At 41.1% G+C, this 18,834-nt stretch overlaps 1 protein-coding gene across 1 annotated transcript; it reads right to left on the bottom strand.

Annotated features, from left to right (window-relative positions):
* Positions 1 to 1,262: 1,262 nt before the first annotated feature.
* LOC104447270 (UPF0481 protein At3g47200) lies at positions 1,263 to 18,141 on the bottom strand. The gene is made up of 4 exons (XM_018873481.2): positions 17,581 to 18,141; positions 10,516 to 11,055; positions 2,377 to 2,612; positions 1,263 to 1,509 (listed from the first exon to the last, which is right to left on the bottom strand). Exons 1-4 carry the CDS (start codon positions 18,139 to 18,141, stop codon positions 1,263 to 1,265), a joined length of 1,584 nt encoding a protein of 527 aa, XP_018729026.2.
* Positions 18,142 to 18,834: the final 693 nt, after the last annotated feature.

The raw sequence follows: 18,834 nt of genomic DNA, 5'->3' as shown, positions 1-18,834 counted from the left end.
CGCCAGGCTGATCGGGTCGGGTCGGTCGGCCAACCGTTGTCGGCGCTGACGTCATCCCGACGGTTACCGACCGTTGGGTGACGTCACGATGACGGCAGCGAGTTACGTCAGCACGCGTCGGTTCGCCGACCGGTGCGTGCCGTTTTGCCGGTCGCCGGCGCGCACGTGCCGGTTCGTCACTGGCGCGTGTGGCGCACGCGCTGGCCATTGCCAGCGCTTCGGGCGCGTCGCGCCCACGCGCAGTGGCTTCTGGCCGCGCGTGTGGGCGCGTGCGGTGTCTCCCGGAGGCGTGCGACATGTCGCCGGACTCGTCTAGACGTCGCCTTTCTACCCATGTTTTCAGAAAAGGATTTCGACTTACGAAAACTTAGAAAAATGGCCGAACAACGCTCAGGTGTCGGGATTTCTCGCCCCGATCCGTACGGCCGAAATTGTTTTTGCGAAAAATCAATCAAAAAACATCAAATTGATCGGGAAAACGTGAACTAGGGGTCTGATACCAATGTTGGGAATAACGGATCCCCGAAAACCGGATTCGACACTAAATCGAACCCCTAAATCAATGCGGAAGACGAAGCCTGGGAAAACACGTATCACCGATCGTAAAGAACACCACGAATTCGAGCGTACCTTGTTAGCCATAGATTAGACACCGATGCTGAAGAAGAGGAAGAAATTCTGATCGATGATGTCAATTGAAGGGAAAACGGTGCCGTTTGCCTTCTTGTTCTTTTTGTCTTTTGGAGAGAGAGAACGCGCAAGGGAGAAAAGCGTATGTACGTCTGTTTTTCCAACCAGTGTCTTCTCTCTCTCTCTCCTCCCTTTTATACCTTCCCCTTCCACGGGCCCTATTCTCGTGGGCCGGGCCTTTTGGGCCCAGCATGGGCGGACGGGCCTTAAGCCCATCTCATAAATCCATCACGTAGGATAGGGAAGCAAATTGCAAGGAAAGCATTTCGCTTGAAATACATGCCTCTCGAAGACCTATTCATAGACAAACATTTGGGAAGCATGGCTTCTGTCGGGCAATAAAAGGGGAGAAAAGAGGAAAAAAAAAAGAGGAGGAGAGAATTAATTAAATGATTAAATAAAAATGAATGAAAAAAATGATGGAAAAAGAGGAGTTTTAGTTGGAGAGTCCGAAATGCCCACTTTCTTTGCTTGGATTTCAGCCCAGATACACCGAAAGAGACCTATAGCTAGAGCAGAGAACATTCGTTGCATAGATTTGAATAACTTTTGAGCGTCTAGAAGTCATTCTCTCAGTGATTTCCACTGAATCCTCTCCTGCCTCTACGTTGCCAATCGTTGCAATCATCGGATCGCTTCTCGTCACTGTCAGTTCGACCACCACAGGAAGCTCTGTTTGCCCTGTTCTTGGCCGCGAGGACTCGAAGCAGGTTATTCGTGTTTGAAGCTTCATAGCCGTTGTTCATCTTCACAGTCAACACTTCCCAGATCTTCCTTGTGCTAGCTTGATTAGTTATCGCAATCAAGAATTTCTCCTTACTATGGTAACACTTCAACTAGATCTTGCTCTATTCTGATGAAGGAAAAAAACTGAAATGGGATGATTTCTGTTAAGATCAAATCAGCTCTGTAGGAGTTAATTTCATTAATTGTGCACATGCGGGAATCACTTTTCTATGAATTTAGCATCAAATTCGAGCTTATTACACTCCCTGTAGTCGTTCGACTTGGAAACTTGTTAGCGTTGTTCACCTGGAGCAATCTGAGTCGGTAACCATTTGACATGATTACATGCGTATTTTACATTTGCTGAACATACTGCCGAATCGCTGTTCTCTGTCTTGTGTTATATATTCCCACGGTTATCAATGGTGGTTGTTGGCGAGGTGATGATGCTGAATCCATGGCCTGAGTCTTGACCATTACATACATCTGCACCAGTTTGCTTCTTGTGTCCCTGCTTGCTTTAATCATGCTGTATTTTTATGAATAATAAACGGTTGATGATTGAGGTGGAGATTGATGGTCAACGGTAGGTGGTGGCTGACGGTGGTGGTTGATGACCGGAGGCGGTCAACGTGGGGGCCTGGTTCGTGCACTCCCCTAGTGACCATCACTTTAGTGATGATAACTGTTCTGTCACTTATTCAAGATTGATTTGGCGACAAATAAAGTACTCTTAACTCGAAATATTCATTCAAAACAGTCAATACACGTGATAAAATCGATATGGAAGAGCTTCTACATGCTTCCTCTAACGAAGGATGATATAATTGCAATAAAGCATAAACTATTTGAATCATGCCTGCAAGCGTTACTACAATAGCTAGGCCTGAGAGAACCGACCATAGGTTGTCATAAAAAGTATTTAGGAGTTGTGCGCAGCAAAGATACGTCCGTTCATACTTGAGAGACTTGTTTAAAATTGCAAAGTGTGACTCTAGATAGCTCCCCTTGACATAGAAAGTAGCATCCTTGCACACATCACTGAAGAAATGTGCTATATCCTCGTTGCTCATGCCGTGATTCGAGATGACTTTACTATCACGTAAAAGTTGTACATCATTGGCCGTATGAATGAGGTATCGGTATCCCATGAACGTGGCATAGGCAGTTATGTGCCCATCCCCTTGGCCACGACACTGTTCAAAAGCAACCATGTTGGGGAGGATCCAATTGAGATCATCATCTATTATTACTTTTGGAATTCCAACGATTCTGCGCTCGCGGTCAAACTCGATCTCCAGAAGGGTGCTGCTTCCCTTTGCTTGATGATGGTTTTATTAATGATGGGCTTAAGGCCCGTCCGCCCATGTTGGGTCTAAAAGCCCAGCCCACAGGAATAGGGTCCGTGGATGGAGGGACGTATAAAAGGGATGAGAGAGAGGGAGAACGCACCTTTTAGAAATCAGAACGTACGTACGTCTCCCTCCCCCCCTCTCTCTCTCTCACAAAAAAGAAAACATTAAGGCTCCGGCAACGTTTTTCTTCCCTTCAACCACGATTTGGCGTCATCGGATCGAACATGGCCAAATTTTCTTCCTCACATTGGCGTCGGTGTTTAATCTGTGGCTAACAAGGTACGCTCGAATCCGTGGTGTGCTTTAGGATCGGTGATTTTCCCGGGCTTGTCTTCTGCATTCGTTTTAGGGGTTCAATTTAGTGTCGAATATGGTTTTTTTTGGATCCGTTAATCCCAAAATTGGTATCAGAGCCCTAGTTAATGTTTTCCCGACCTCTTTCATGTTTTTTGATTGATTTTTCGCAAAGAAATACGGCCGACACGGATCGGGGCGAGAAATCCCGACACCCGAGCACTGTCCGTCCGTTTTTTCGAGTTTCTATAAGTCGAAATCCATTTCTGAAGGCATAGGGTGAAAGGGCTCGTCGAGACGAGTCCGGCAACATGTCGTGTGCCGCCGGGCGACACCGCACACGCCCACACGCGCGGCCAGAAGCCGCTGCGCGTGGACACCATGCGCCGATCGGCGAACCGGCACGTGCGTGACGCCGGCGGTGAACCGGCACACGCTGGTTGGCGAACCGACGCGTGCTAACGTCAGCATGACGTCACCCAACGATCAGTAACCGCTGGGATGACGTCAGCGTCAACAACGGTTGGCCGGGCGATCACCGGCCGGCGACCTGACCGGCGACCCGACCCACGGACGCCTGGCACGTGCGCGGCACGTGTCGGCTGGCGTCTGCGTGACGTCAGCTCGCGCACGCGCGCGGCACATGCGCGGCACGTGCCAGCTGACGTTTGCGTGACGTCAGCCCGCGCACGCGGGCGGCACGTGCGGTCGGTTCTTCCAACCCAATCCGACTGGTCCGACGACCGACGACCTCTGGCCGTTGTCCGTTGACCCGTTGACTGTTGACCGTTGATCGACGACCGTTGACTCAAAAAAAAAAGAAAGAGGAAAAGAATGTGTTTCTTTTTCAATTAAGTCTATGTGGATTATTTGTGATACCTTATTTGTTCTGCATTTGTTGCAGGAAAAATGCCTCCCCTCAGGTTGCGCACACCTATTCGCGCAATTACCGATGAACAAAAGGAAAGGCTTTATAAGTTGATAGCTGAGCTGACTGATCATCGACAGGAGAGTGGTGACTTAATTGATCATGTCCTTGAGGTCAATAAAAAAAAAATTCAAAAGGTCATATGGAATTGCCGTCCTATGCCACAGTCAGAGATTGTGCGATTTTTAATGAACACCCTTCCACCTGAATGGCAAGGAGTGTTGAATCGCATATGGGATGTCAACAGAGCTGCTTCTTATAAGAAAATTGTGATGGATTTTGTAAATGAATATTACTAGATTATTACAAGGGAAAAGATCAAGAAATTGAACAAAAGATGATCTTTCCCAGTTCGTGTGTTGACTTGGTGTTAGTTGTATTGGCTGATCGTTGTTAAGTGTGCTTTGTGGACATATTATGTAATGTTTACTATCTGATTGTTGTTGATGTAGCAACCGATATCTTGGTTGTATTAGTTGAAAGCATTATTGTTTTATTGGATGTCAATTATCTGTTGCTTTCTGTTATTGCTAGTTGCTGTGGGTAGTTATAGAAGTTTTTGTAACTTCATAGAATTTATTTTGCATAAGACAATTATATTAATGATAGTTTTAAGTTAGGTTTTTTGGAGGATGATTGAAAACTTAGTGACATTTTGAATCTGAAACCTTACTTGAAATTGTTCATTAATATGATGGGTCTGTGCAAAAGTGATGCATAAATGATAAGCATTAATAATTCGTGCATGTATGTCTGATGTGTTTAGATCAATGGCTTCAGCCACGAAGAGCATAGTTGTCGAGCTGAATAAAGGTGAAAAGCTCAATGGCGACAACTATGAGATATGGCACATGAAAATCCAATATGTGCTGGAAGAGTAAGAAGCACTTGAAGCTCTTAACTTGACCATGGTAGAACCTGAAGAAGGAAATACTGCACAGCACAAGAGAGATAAGGAAGCTTTTGCTGCATGGAAAAGAAAGAACTCTCTTGCTTGCATCACGTTGCTAAGCAGCATGGAAAATGACATCATGCGAGAGTTTAGCCGTTTTGACAATGCCAAAGAAATGTGGGAGGCATTGGCAGCTAGATTTGGTCATACTTCGGTGACCAGACTAAGACAGCTCACTATTAGGTTTGACTTTTACAATAAGCCTCATGGTCAGACCATGAAGCAACATCTTAGAAATATGTCAAACATGATAAATGAGCTGAAAGATGCTGACCATGTCCTCACAAATAAGCAGCAAGTGCAAGTAGTGATTCGTTCCTTGCCTCAGAGTTGGGAGCATATAAAGGTGCACCTGACCCATAATGAACATATCAAAACTTTTGAGGATGCAATGCGCCATCTTGAGCTGGAAGAGGACCGCCTTTTAGCGGCTAAGCCGAATGCTAAACTCTATCATGCTAGTTCTAGCTCACATAGAGCTTCAAGCTCCAAGCGCAAACGTCCTAACTGGCTTGATAAAGGGAAAGGCAAGGAAGCAGGTCCTTCAGGGAATAAACCCAAGTTTAACTAACATGAAAGAGGAAAGCGTCCTCGCATGAAAAAGCTTGCAAGGGTGAAATGCTACAACTGTGACAAGAAGGGTCACTATACTCGCGACTGTCATGAGCCAAAGAAGGTATGCACCCCTTGTACTTTTCAGAAATTTGCTTTTGTGTCGAGTTCTGTGTTCTTAATTGAGTCTAATCCTTTGTGGACTGTGGATTCAGGAGCGACATACCATGTAACGAAGGATAGAGGATCCTTCGTGGAATTCCGACGAGTACCAACTGGAACTAAGTGGATCTATGTGGGAAATAACTCCAGAGCTGAAGTGAAAGGAATTGGCACATACCAATTGAATATGCGTGGTGGACGCACTTTGTTCCTACATGATGTGTTGTATGCTCCGGAGATTCGTCGAAATTTAGTGTTTGTTTTAGTGTTGGTTAAATTAGGTTTTAATATGAACTTCTATAATAGAGGTGTGGATTTGTTTTTGAATACAAATTACTATGGTTGCGGTTATTTTCTAGATGGTTTCATTGTATTAGATATTGATTATGTTAATGCAAATGTTTGTTATTCCCTTCACATGTCTCCTAATACATATGATAATTATGTGAATGTGTGGCATGCTAGACTTGGTCACATTGGCCAACAGCGTATGAATAGACTAGCCAAAGATGGCTTGTTGGGCAACATTGAAAAAGTCGATTTGCCCAAATGTAAGCATTGCCTAGAAGGGAAAACGACAAGGAAACCATTTGGAAAAGGTAAAAGAGTTGAATTTCCTCTACATTTAATCCATTCTGATGTCTATGGTCCAATGAATGTAAGAGGAAGGCATGGGGCTGTTTATTTCATCACTTTTATAGATGATTATACTCGATTCGGATATGTCTATTTGATTTCTCATAAATCTGAAGCAATAAGTTGTTTCAAAAGGTTTATGAACCTGGTAGAAAATCAATTAGACAAGAAAATAAAAACATTGAGATCCGATCGAGGTCGAGAATATTTATCTATTGAGCTCAGAAAATTATGTGATGAAAAAGGAATAGAAAGACAGTTGTCTATTCTGTATACTCCTCAACAAAATGGTGTTGCGGAGAGAAGAAACAGAACCCTACTGGAAATGGTTAGGTCCATGATGGCGCATGCTAATTTACCTATTACTTTTTGGAGTGATGCGTTGTTAACTGCTGCCTATATACTTAACCGGGTGCCTTCCAAATCAGTTACTTCTACTCCATATGAGTTATGGACAGGTAGAAAAACCGGACTTAAGTTTTCTTAAGCCATGGGATTGTGCTGCCTATACACTTGAGTCCTCTCACAAGTTTGGGAAATTGGGTCCCAAGGAAATAAGAGTATTTTCATAAGATACTCGGAACACTCGAAATGGTATGTGTTCATAGGTGAGCAGGAAAGTGAGAGTATAACTGAATTTGAATCACGGGATGTCACATTTTTAGAGGATGAATTTCCTAAGAAGGGAGAAATAAGGGAAGATCACTCCTTATTTGAAACCTTGGATCAAGATAATGATATTAGTGGAGTTCATCCAAGTGGGAGTAATATGAGAAGTGATGAATTGAATTCAACTCATTCTCAATTACAACCACATAATGAGACGACATCATCATTATCTAATCTAAGTGGGAGCATAATGGGGAATGATGTGCAAAGTATACAATCTCCCATACGGCGAACAAGTCACCAAAGTATTCCCCGTCGACATTTTGACATTGAAGGGGAAACTTTTATGGTTGCTCCACAAGATGAGAATGAGCCAAGAAATATTGATGAGGTTCTGAATTGCCCTGGTAAGGAAAAATGGATTCATGCAATGGAAGAGGAAATGGAGTTAATGAAATCAAACAAAGTTTGGGAATTGGTTGATCTTCCAAAAGGACGCAGAGCAATTGGGAATAAGTGGGTTCTCAAAGTAAAGCGAAAGGCTGATGGCTCGATAGAAAGGCATAAGGCTCGCCTTGTGGCGAAGGGGTATAATCAACAGGATGGAATTGATTATGAAGATACGTTTTCTCCTGTGGTGAGATTTACCTCGATTCGCATTATTCTGGCAATAGTGGCTGGTATGGATCTTGAATTACATCATATGGATGTAAAGACTGTTTTCTTCAATGGAGAATTAGATGAAGAAATATATATAGAACGACCTGCTGGTTTCATAGTAAAAGGTCAAGAAGAAAAGGTATGTCGACTTTTGATATCGATATATGGCCTCAAGCAGTCATCGAGACAATGGTATATACGTTTTCATAATGTCGTAATGGCATATGATTTTACAATAATTGATGAGGATCATTGTGTATATATCAAAAGATCCAAGGATCAATTTGTGATCATATCATTATATGTTGATGATATACTAATTGCCGGAAGTAATATGGAGTTTGTTCATACTGTCAAGAGTTGGTTGTCTTCCAACTTTGAGATGAAAGATATGGGCGAGGCTGCATACATTCTTGGAGTTAAGATTTCAAGAGATCGTTCAAAGAGATCGTTTTCTCTTTCGCAAGAAATATATATAAACAAGGTTCTTGAACGATTTCGTATGCAAGATTGTAAACCCATAAACACTCCCATTGCAAAAGGTGAAGGATTGAGCCATAGACTGTGTCCAATGACTCCACAAGAGAAGGAACAAATGAAACATGTTCCTTATACTAGTGTTATTGAGAGCTTGATGTACGTTATGATGTGTACAAGACCCGACATATGTTTTGCAGTTGGAATGGTAAGTAGATACCAATCCAATCCAGGTCCAGCACATTGGAAAGCCATTAAGAGAATACTGAGGTATCTGAAGGGAACTGCTGATTACAAGTTGAATTACCAAGGAAAAGATCTGCGACTTGAAGGCTATTCAGATGCTGGTTGGGAGGAGATTTAGATAAAAGAAAATCTACCTCAGGATTTGCTCTTCTTGAACAATGGCGCCATATCATGGAGTAGTAAGAAGCAAACGTGTATAGCCTTATCCATGATGGAAGTTGAGTTCGTGACATTATCAGCAGCAGTACAAGAATGAGTTTGGCTTAAGAGATTTTTGGATCATTTAGGTGTTATTGAGAAAGCTGCAAATCCATTATTGGTTAACTGTGATAGCCAAGCAGTTATAGCGTACACCAAAGATCCAAAATATCATGGCAAGACCAAACATATAGATACCAAGTATAACTTTGTCAAGGATATGGTTGCACGAAAGGATGTGAACTTACAGTACATATCTACACATAGAATGGTAGCAGATCCTATGACAAAACCAATATCTAGAGATGTGTTTTGTGGTCATGTAAAATCTCTAGGATTGTGTAGAGTCTGATGTACTGGATTGTAATTTTCCTGAGTTGTTCACATTTATGAACTTTTGTTTTTTCATTGTTAATGCCTATGAATGTTTGTTTGATCTTTATGCATCTTAATGCTCAGTGCATTATTTTAAGTTGAGAAAGTATGTCGGACAAATAAAAGATTAGCCCACTCACACGGGTAATCACCTCTATTTACTGTGTGATAAATAGAGATAATACTGTTTTTAAGCTTATTTTCTAGGTGATAATCGAGAGCTCAAGCTTAAAATACGTATGTCGCCTTAACTGAGTGTTAAGATGAGGACATAATACTTACTATGTCCAAAAGTAAAATAACCCATATATTTTACTTTATCTGTCTATGATGCCAGATGTGAGTTCTGATGAATTTTTGTGAATGAGTAGATACGTGAACTCAAGTTAGACATTTGATATGTCTGAACTATCATCTGTACGGTATTGAAGGTGTAGACATACGCTCCATGGGAAAGCAGTTAATACCGTAATATGTATTTCATACTACGTATGCATGAAACAATCAATAAGAGTGGCAAAAGTTTTGATCTCAACTTTTATGTCGTGTGAGACTCTTGAGGAAAATAGTTCCTTAATTTTAGTGCCCTCATGACTTTTACTTATTCTCAAGGTTTCTATTTAGTGTTTGATATCTTAAGATGTTGCCAATGGTCATGAGTTGATTCGATCTAATTGGACATTTCTAGAAAAGCAAGCTAAACTGAAATTGAGAGTTTGAAGGAAAGAGGAAGATCGAATATGGAGAATCACATTTTAAGTTTTGTGTTCACTGGTCGACCAATTATGACTGTCTTTGGGATAATTATAATTGTGAATACAATATATATATCATTGTTTGAAAGAGATCAAGAGAGATATAAATGTGATCGATTGATTTAGGCTTTTGCATACTAAATCTACTCATATTGTGACGCCCATTATGAGCTGCTATATATTCCTAACATATGTATAGCAACGAGCTCTCAAAGTATGCTGGTCGCACAGATTATTCACCGGTAAGAATGTTGAAGAGAGGTAAAGAGAATCTTATTCAGCCCACCATGTGCGAGTGGGAGATGATGGTTTTATTAATGATGGGCTTAAGGCCCGTTCGCCCATGTTGGGCCTAAAAGCCCGGCCCACAAGAATAGGGCCCGTGGATGGAGGGACGTATAAAAGGGATGAGAGAGAGGGAGAACGCACCTTTTGGAAATCAGAACGTACGTACGTCTCCCTCCCCCTCTCTCTCTCACAAAAAGGAAAACAGTAAGGCTCCGGCAACAATTTTCTTCCCTTCAACCACAATTTGGCGTCATTGGATCGAACAGGGCCAAATTCTCTTCCTCACGTCAGTGTCGGTGTTTAATCTGTGGCTAACAAGGTACGCTTGAATCCGTGGTGTGCTTTAGGATCGGTGATACGTGATTTTCCCGGGCTTGTCTTCCGCATTCGTTTTAGGGGTTCGATTTAGTGTCGAATCCGGTTTTTGGGGATCCGTTAATCCCAACACTTGAATTCAATTCCCACACGACAAAGCTCGGAAGCAGATTTGATTAGATGATGAGACGACCTCTTATTTAATGGATAAATGTCTCGTTGATCCCAAGCTATTAAACTCAGACGAAATGAATCAAGTAAATGCACTCCTTTTAGGTTGCTCCGCCTTTCCCATACATTGCCAAATACTTCCAGAAAGCGGCTGAAGAAATGGAAGGCAAGATCGGCCAAGGACAAGGTTCCTTTTGGAACATTCGCCGTTTCAAACAAATCCTCGAGAACAAGGTACGGGACCTGGTTCTCGAGCCAAAGAAGGTCCCGCATAACGGAAGCTAACACGTATGAATTTTTCAATGAGGGATCAATCTGTATGACCCCTGCCATTTGATGGAGGAACTGAATGATGAAGCGTCCGTCAAGAGCCATCATTTTCACAAGATCAGGTCCACTGAAACGGTCGGTGCTTTCCGAGTAGCACTTCCGAATTATTTCCACTTTCGGTGCCAATGTATCGATGAGGTCCTCAAGTCCGACACCGTGCGGTTGAGTTTGGTCCAGCATGCTTTGGAGGTATCTCCACTTGTGTTCCTGAAGCATTCCCAGCTGCACTTCTCCATAGTGGTATGGGCCAATAGAGACGATGCAAGGCCGGCACGCCTCGGCGTTTCCTCCAGCAAAGTGCCCAGGGCACTCTGAAGACGCTACATCTGCTTTTGTCTGCTGATTCAGTCAACAATTTCGGCTCTGCTTCAATATCTTGTGACATGGAAGGCAATAGCTGATGCTTCATGAGCTCGATCTCATGTTTTTGGGTGGTTGCTTGATGACCTCCTCGGTTTTTGTCCATGCCGATTCAAATTGTAGAATCTACGTGAATTTCTTGCTGGAATTTCGATAGCTAGATAGAGAATCGAAATTCCTAGCGAAAAAAAGGAAAAAGAAAGAAAGATGGAGAATCGAAAGGATGTCAAGAGCAGTGCAGTGTATCCTATGACAAATGCCAGGGAGAAGCTTGACTTACATGTAGTAAAGTCATCGAGTGCTCATGAGCTGTCGGATGCTGATTGACAATCATCATCAAGCGATAGATCGACCATGAATTTTCACGGCCGTCTGTTTTGTAAAAGAAATGACTACGTGTTAGCGAAAGAGCAAAGCGATGGTGACAACTCCTTAAATTTTTTCCCCAGTAGTGGTGCTTTCCGAATACACATTACTCCCCGGAAACTGGCCTCCTTACTACGGTTTTCATGAGAAAAATAATATCTTTTACCTGCCATATAGGGTTCTGAGAAAGAAATTGAATTCTTAAGATATTCTAATTGACGTACATACAGAGCTTGTAATGTTAAAACTGTATCATTCTACGCAAAATTCGATACTTTTAAAAGATTAGGTTTAATAAAATTATGGAAAATACATGATTTTACATGTTTTTATTTGTATAGTTTGAAAAGTTTCATTTTTTTTTTTTGCTAAATAAAAATCTAATTGGGAAAGACATTAAATTTTAAAAAACTGAAACCCACCATATTCTCTCCTTATTTTAAATTACCTCCTTCCCTCTCCTTTTTCTTAACTATCATCCGGCCCTTGACTCTAGAAACTCACCAATTCTCTCCTTATTTTACTCGCATCAACTCAAAAGGTTAGGTTTAACATTTAAATGAGCAATTATGTGAAAAGAATAAACTCATAAAGGCTCGTGCTTTTTCCATTCATTTTGCACTTATGATGCCCCTATTACCTTAAATTGATTACACTATCTCTTGCAGGTGCCAGATTTAGAATATATATATACATTTTTTCTTCTCTTTCTTTGGAAATTTTGCATTTAGAATTGACAAAAAATATGCATTTGCCAATGGTTTGATTGGATTGTCTCATAATGCAATTACAATTGTCATAATTTCCTTGTCAACAACTAATTACTCCACTTGATCAGTCATACTTTTTAATTTTGTTAATGTAGTCCAAAACTTTTGGGTTATATTTCAATCTAGTCTTTCCTACTAATTGCCATTGAAAATTGTTGACGTGGCATCTAATCATTGCCGGCGTCCTAAGTGGCATGCTAATGCGGACAATTTATTAATTTCTACGTCGTAATTTGCGATGGCAAATGGTAGGAAATACTATATTTAAATATCACGCAATTGTGTAGGACTATAACGTAATTAGAAAGTTAAAACTGAATTGATATTTGTAAAATTTGTTTAAGACTAATTGATAATTTTCTCAAATATTTAAATAACCATTCATTCAACGACACATGTATAAGCATTTTTAGGAAAAGTACATTAGGAGTACCGTAACTTTTATATGATGCTCATTTGAGTGCCTTAAATTTGAAAAATCAATCACTTTAGTCTATCGGTAATTTGTCTTGCCAGAAAATCTAATGTGGATGTTAGTTGTCCTACGTGATATAATTGGAGCTAACGTGGATAATTAATAAAAAAAATCACAAATAAAAAATAAATCCACGTCGGAATGGGAAATAATAATAAAAATCCATGTAGGAAGATTTGCGGAAAATTGCACTTAAATGATCGATTTTATTCTAATGTGGTATTTAAGTAAGCGGGGAAAAGAGAGAGAGGTCATAGCACTCTTACTGAACTTGTCCCTAGCTCTACTCTGTATAACTTTTCATGTACAAAAGATATATTTTAAAATAAGGTGGAGTTCGACTAAAAAAAAGAAGTTACAAAATAAAAACTTGATTTAAGGTTCTAATCTTTTATATAGATACCCATAGATGCATGAAAAACTTTATCCACTTTTCATATTCTAAAGTTACCCATCTCAAATGTGAAATATAAGAAACTGACGTGTCCGAAGGTCAAATATCGGATTTTAATGCCTGTATAGTCCTCGATATTTTCTGACAACCTGCTGGTATTTTTTGAACTCTTTCATTCTCTCAACTATTATCAAAACAAGTTGCAATGGCTTCTTCTAACTTCTTCACCCAAGCTTTTGTTCTCTTTTATAAATAACTGCATCTTTTTTTTTTTTACCAATTTAAAGAAGTCATTAACGATCTTTTGTTGGAAATGCCCTTTATTTGATCGAGTTGATAGACCATCTCCTCCTTTCAACGACATTTGGAGACGCATTGGAGTCCAACAGCAGCAAAAAACACACCAACATGTTTCTCAACTTTGAAACGTCTCGTTTCATCTTGGAGGCTTGCTTTCACGTCCTTTCTTCTTGCTTCATTTTCTAGTAGGTCTCCATGTAAACATGGTTTTGCTCATATTCTTTGATTGGTTGTCATTATCGTATGGTTCAGGCACCGGTTTTAATTGATTGTTGGTTTTTCTTAACGGAGCTCACTGGTTAGATCTGCAGCTGGTTTATTTTACCTCTTTGTAGTTTGTCCATTACATATTCCTCACGCTATTAGTGCGCTCTTGAACAGTGTTACCTAATGACCATCGATGTGATCCATCTTGAGGAATTAATAAAATTTCCAGGTGAAAAGACCTCTGTTCTTGCCTTTTGTTCTGCTTTTGTCTGGGGGTTCATCCTATGGCAGAGAACGTGAAATGAACTTCATTTCTACAATTGACTCGTGAAAAGAGGAATTTCGCCATGTACATTTACAGCTTTAATTGTTTAAAGGAAACCATTTGTCTCTGTTGACATTCTTTTTTCATTGTTCTTGGTCATGGCATACCAAGAAAAACTCCATGCTGATGCTCACACATGTGAGATTTGCATTCGGTGGATGTTAGGAGGGCAGTCAAATGAGATTGATGAAATCATCAATTTGGTTGTTGCACAAAAGAACGAGCCTTTGATTGAATGCATCGGTTACAATTGACGCCTTTCCTCCAAGAAATATGGGCTTTTTTCGTCTTTTATTTGCTTATGGAAAATCAGAAGAAATTTTCCCATTATATGAAAGCGTCAGATATCCAGGTCTTGAACCGACTAAGCCCGGAGAAAAGCCAAGGGTGGTCGTTCTTGGTTCCTGTTGGGCGGCTTGCTGGTTTATGAAGGGGCTTAATATTTATGTGTATGATTTCGTGTGCATTTCACCCTGAAATCACATGATTTTCACTCGCCTTCTTCCGTCGAACTTTGGAGTTCCGTTCAGTGGGTGAGCCCATTAGCCGGATGCAGCCTGCTCTTGTGGCAAACTCCCAATTCGTACTTCTATTTGGCTCCCTGCACTGGAATTTGACGCTGACGAGCACGAAGTAAGTCGAACATCTGGCTATTCGGGATGTGCAGCTGGAATTTTCCTCCATGTTCTTCAATTAGCAATTGACAAACATCAAAAATTTATGATATACTGCGTAAACAATCGTCGAAGTGCATTGTCCAAGCATTTGCATTTCCGTGAAGGCCCCCGGCTATAAAAGTCCCATGTGCGGTTACCTGGCAAATCAATTATACTAACAAATATCGACATGCATTGTCCCCAGTGTCAGACATGTTGAAAAGTGTTTTAGGTACATACTATATAGTGAGATAAGGTAGAATTTCATTTCTTCAACATGATGGAACAGAATTTCATTTCTTCAACATGATGGAACAGAAGTTGCAGCTATAAGAAATATCAAATAACACTAGTTGTTCCAAATCCACCATGTTTTTCCCTTAGGATTTTCTCTTTTGCTAAATCCCATTGCTTATCGATCAAGGAACATGCCTACTTGCTTCGTGAGGTGAATCATGTCCAAGAAATCAGGCAGAGGCTTTTGTTGAACCTCATGCTCTCCGAAAATCCAGGTATTTTAATTCTACAACTATATGAATTGCGCTTACAGAGCAACCTTCAAAGTTTCAGGAATAGAAGAAGATGCTCATTGTTTTCACTTACAGTTTCTCAATGATTAATGATCTTAACAAGGGTAAGTTGATTTTCTTTCTCAAGCTACCGTCATCTTTTCTAGCAGTTCATTGTGTTGCTGATCTAATGCTCGCAATGCTTAGTCAGGAGTTCATCTTAAAAGAGGCCCGGTGAAAGAGGTTCATGCGAAGAAAATCGTGCTGAATGATGGGACAGATGTTCCATACGCTCTCTCCTAGTCTGGTCCGCCAGCATTGGACCCTCAGATTTTGTCAAGTCACTTGAACTTCCCTAATCCCGCTGGTGAAACGTGAGGAGAAAATATCTCTTTTCTCTCCTTTGCCGCTTAAATCAACAACTTCGTGATAATCTCATTTTAGCATTTGACCATCTTCTAAGTAAATGATATGTCCTCTCAACTATTTCATATCAGAGTGTGTTGGCTAATCCAACCCAAAAGCTTAAAGTCAAAGATTGAGAGATGCCACACACACACATATAAAGAGCAAATAAATCTCATAGTCAAATAATATATGATCGAGTTTTCTTGAAGAGACGAGGCTAGTGCTTTAGCTCAGATCCAGTCAACCAATCTGACTCCTTTGAAGATTTGTCGCTGTTGCTTTTCGTTTGATCTCCACTCGTTTGATCGACAATCTTCATCTCCTTGCTCTACTTTGTACAAGATGTGGCATGAATCCTTCCCTTTGAAACTGTAATTGGTCATTCGGTATCTCTTTCTCATTGCATAAAGGGTTTCTTTCCTGGGAAATAATATGAATACTGATTTCTGAAACAGGTCGCGGAAAGGAAAGGGAAATTCTTGGAGGAGCTGTTTCGTAGGATAGGGAAGCAAAATGGAGGGAAGGCATTTTGCTTAAAAGACATACCTCTAGGAGACCCATTCGCGTGCAGGCATTTGGGAAGCATGGCTTCTGTTGGGCGTTACAAGGCGCTCGTCGATTTACGCCAGTCTAAGGTGCATAACATGCTACCATGCGAAACTTATGGTTTTCTTTCCCAATACCTAGTACTCTCTGATTCATGGAATCAATTGTCGTCACTTATGCAAACAGTCTTTTATGCAGGACGCGAAGGGGATATTGCACGTAGGATTCATGAGCTGGCTGGTTTGGCATTCAGCTTATCTCACAAGGGTAGTCAGCTAGAGGAACAGGTTCTACATTGCAATGAACTGGGCGACAACTTCGGTATTTGGAAGAGACAACTCGAGAATAGGTTGACAATGGTAGAGACGCATTTTATGATGCATTGGGCTCTTTTTTGGGTGGAAAGGTTCATTTATTTGTAACACAAGTATTTAACATGGCTAGTAAAATAACGATGGTTTTGCACCAATACAACTTTTTTGTCGTGTAACTTTGGTTTTATTAGTTATAGAACACCATTTAACCAGCTGATTCGGTCCTTAGTTCCATGAAACTCGGTAGTGGCTAGGCCTAGGGTGGAGTAAGTTCTGGATTCCCGGGCGAAATGGGATCACCGGCTTGTGCTCTCCTTAGTGATCACCACTTTAGTCATGATAACTGTTAATCCACATACTCAAGATTGATATGGTCAAGGGAAGTATCAACAACTCAAAAGATTCACTAAAAACGTACTCTATATATATGGAATGAAATTGGAAGACGCGGCTTTTATATGCTTCCTGCTACTTGGGATGATAGTACTGCAACACGGCATACACTATTTGAATGATGCCTACAAGCGTAACTACAACAGCTAAGCCCGAAAGAGTTGACCATGGGTTGTCATGAAAAGCATTTAGGAGTTGTGCCCAGCAAAGATGAGCCCACTCATACTTAAAAGACTCATTTAAAAATGAAAAGTGCAACGCTAGATAGGTATCAGGGATGTCTATAATAGCGTCCTTCCAGACGTCACTGAAGAAGCGTGCAACATCCTGGTTGCTCATACCGTAATTCGATATGACTTTACAGTCACGCAAAAGCTGTACGTCATCAGCAGTCTATATAGGCGGTTATGTGCCCGTCCATTTGGCCACGACACTGTTCAAAAGCAACCATATTTGGGAGGATGCAATTGAGATCATCATTTATTTCTGTTTGTGGAATTCTGACGGTTCTGCGTTCATTGTCAAATTTGATCCCCAGGAAGGTGCTGGCTTGCCCTTGCTTGAATCCAATTCCCACTCGACGGAGCTCAGAGGCAGATCTAATCAAAGGACGGTATGAACTCTTCTCTACTGGACTGTCTTGTTGACTCTAAGGTATTAAACTCAGACGAAATGAATCGAGTAAATGCACTTCTTTTTTATTGATCTGTCTTTCCAAGACATAGCCGGGTCCTAAATCGAAACAGCTGAAGAAATAGGAGGCAAGATTGGCCAAGGACCACGTTGCTTCTGGAACATTCGTTGTTTCAAACAAATCCTCGAGAACAAAGTATGGGACCTGGTTCTCAAGCTGAAGAAGGTCCCGTGCAACAGAATACAACACGTATGAATTATTTAATGGGGGATCCATACGTCTGTCTCTTGCCATGACCCCTGCGATTTGACGGAGAAACTGAATGATGAAGCATCCATCAACAACCATCATTTTCACAAGATCAGGTCCGTTGAAATACTCAGTGCTCTCCGAATAGCACTGCCGGATCATTTCCACTTTCAGTGCCACTGTATTGATGAGGTCCTCGAGGCCGACACTGTGTTGAGTTTGGTCCAGCATGGTGTGGAGGTATCTCCACTTGTGCTTCTGAAGCATCTGCAACTGCTGCTCCCCATGGTGGTATGGGCCAATAGAGACGATGCGAGGCCGGCATGCCTTGGCAATACCTCCTCCAATCGCCTCAGGGGTTCTGAAGATGGTACATGTGCTTCCGCCTGGGGATTCATTCAAACATTGCAGCGCTGCCACAATATCTTGGGACATGTCATACGCTAACTCCTGCTTCATGAGCTTGATCCCATGTTCCTCAGCGGTTGCTTGACGACCTCCTCGATTGTTGTCCATGCCGAGTTAAATTGTAGAATCAACGTGAATCTCTTGCTGGGATTTCAATAGCTAGAGAGAGAATTGGAAGGATACGAGAAGTGTAGTGCAACCGTGAAAATGTGAGGGACGTGTAGAGATTTTAAAAGGTCATGGAACCAAGCTGGAGCGGCAAGTCCTGGTGACGGTCATATGTTACATGGTCTAGTTTATTTCTGAGTTTAATAATTGAAAACGAAAGAGGGCTCGTCTCACATGAGGCAAAGTTGCGGACGGCTGTATGAGCCGTTGGATGGCCGACGATGAACACGTCACCTGCTGATCGATCGATCATCATCAATCGTGAGATCAAATATGAACTATTGTCAGGCGTCTCTCTTTTAGTCTTCCTTTTTCTCCTAAATAGATTATATTTGCTACGACAATTGGAAAACCCATTCTCATAGAATTTTTAAAAACAAATAATCAATTAACTAGGGTTAGTTGTATATTAAGAATGGTTTGAAAAGTTAGTGTATTAGGGAAGAACAAGGACAATAAGCCACAGTAATGACAAAATGTAAGTTGAATTCATAAAACACATTTTTATTTTTATTTTTATTTTTATGGTTGGATATATCTTAAGTTGTAAATTAAGTTATATAATAACGAAGGATATATTAAATTAGGTTATATATAAATTTGTTATTCTGGGCATATTTATCTTTGGAATTC

The sequence above is a fragment of the Eucalyptus grandis genome, chromosome 5 (genome assembly GCF_016545825.1).
Source record: "Eucalyptus grandis isolate ANBG69807.140 chromosome 5, ASM1654582v1, whole genome shotgun sequence".
Classification (NCBI taxonomy): domain Eukaryota; kingdom Viridiplantae; phylum Streptophyta; class Magnoliopsida; order Myrtales; family Myrtaceae; genus Eucalyptus; species Eucalyptus grandis.
The sequence above is the reverse complement of the archived record's forward strand: the minus strand, read 5'-3'. Positions and strand labels throughout refer to the sequence as shown.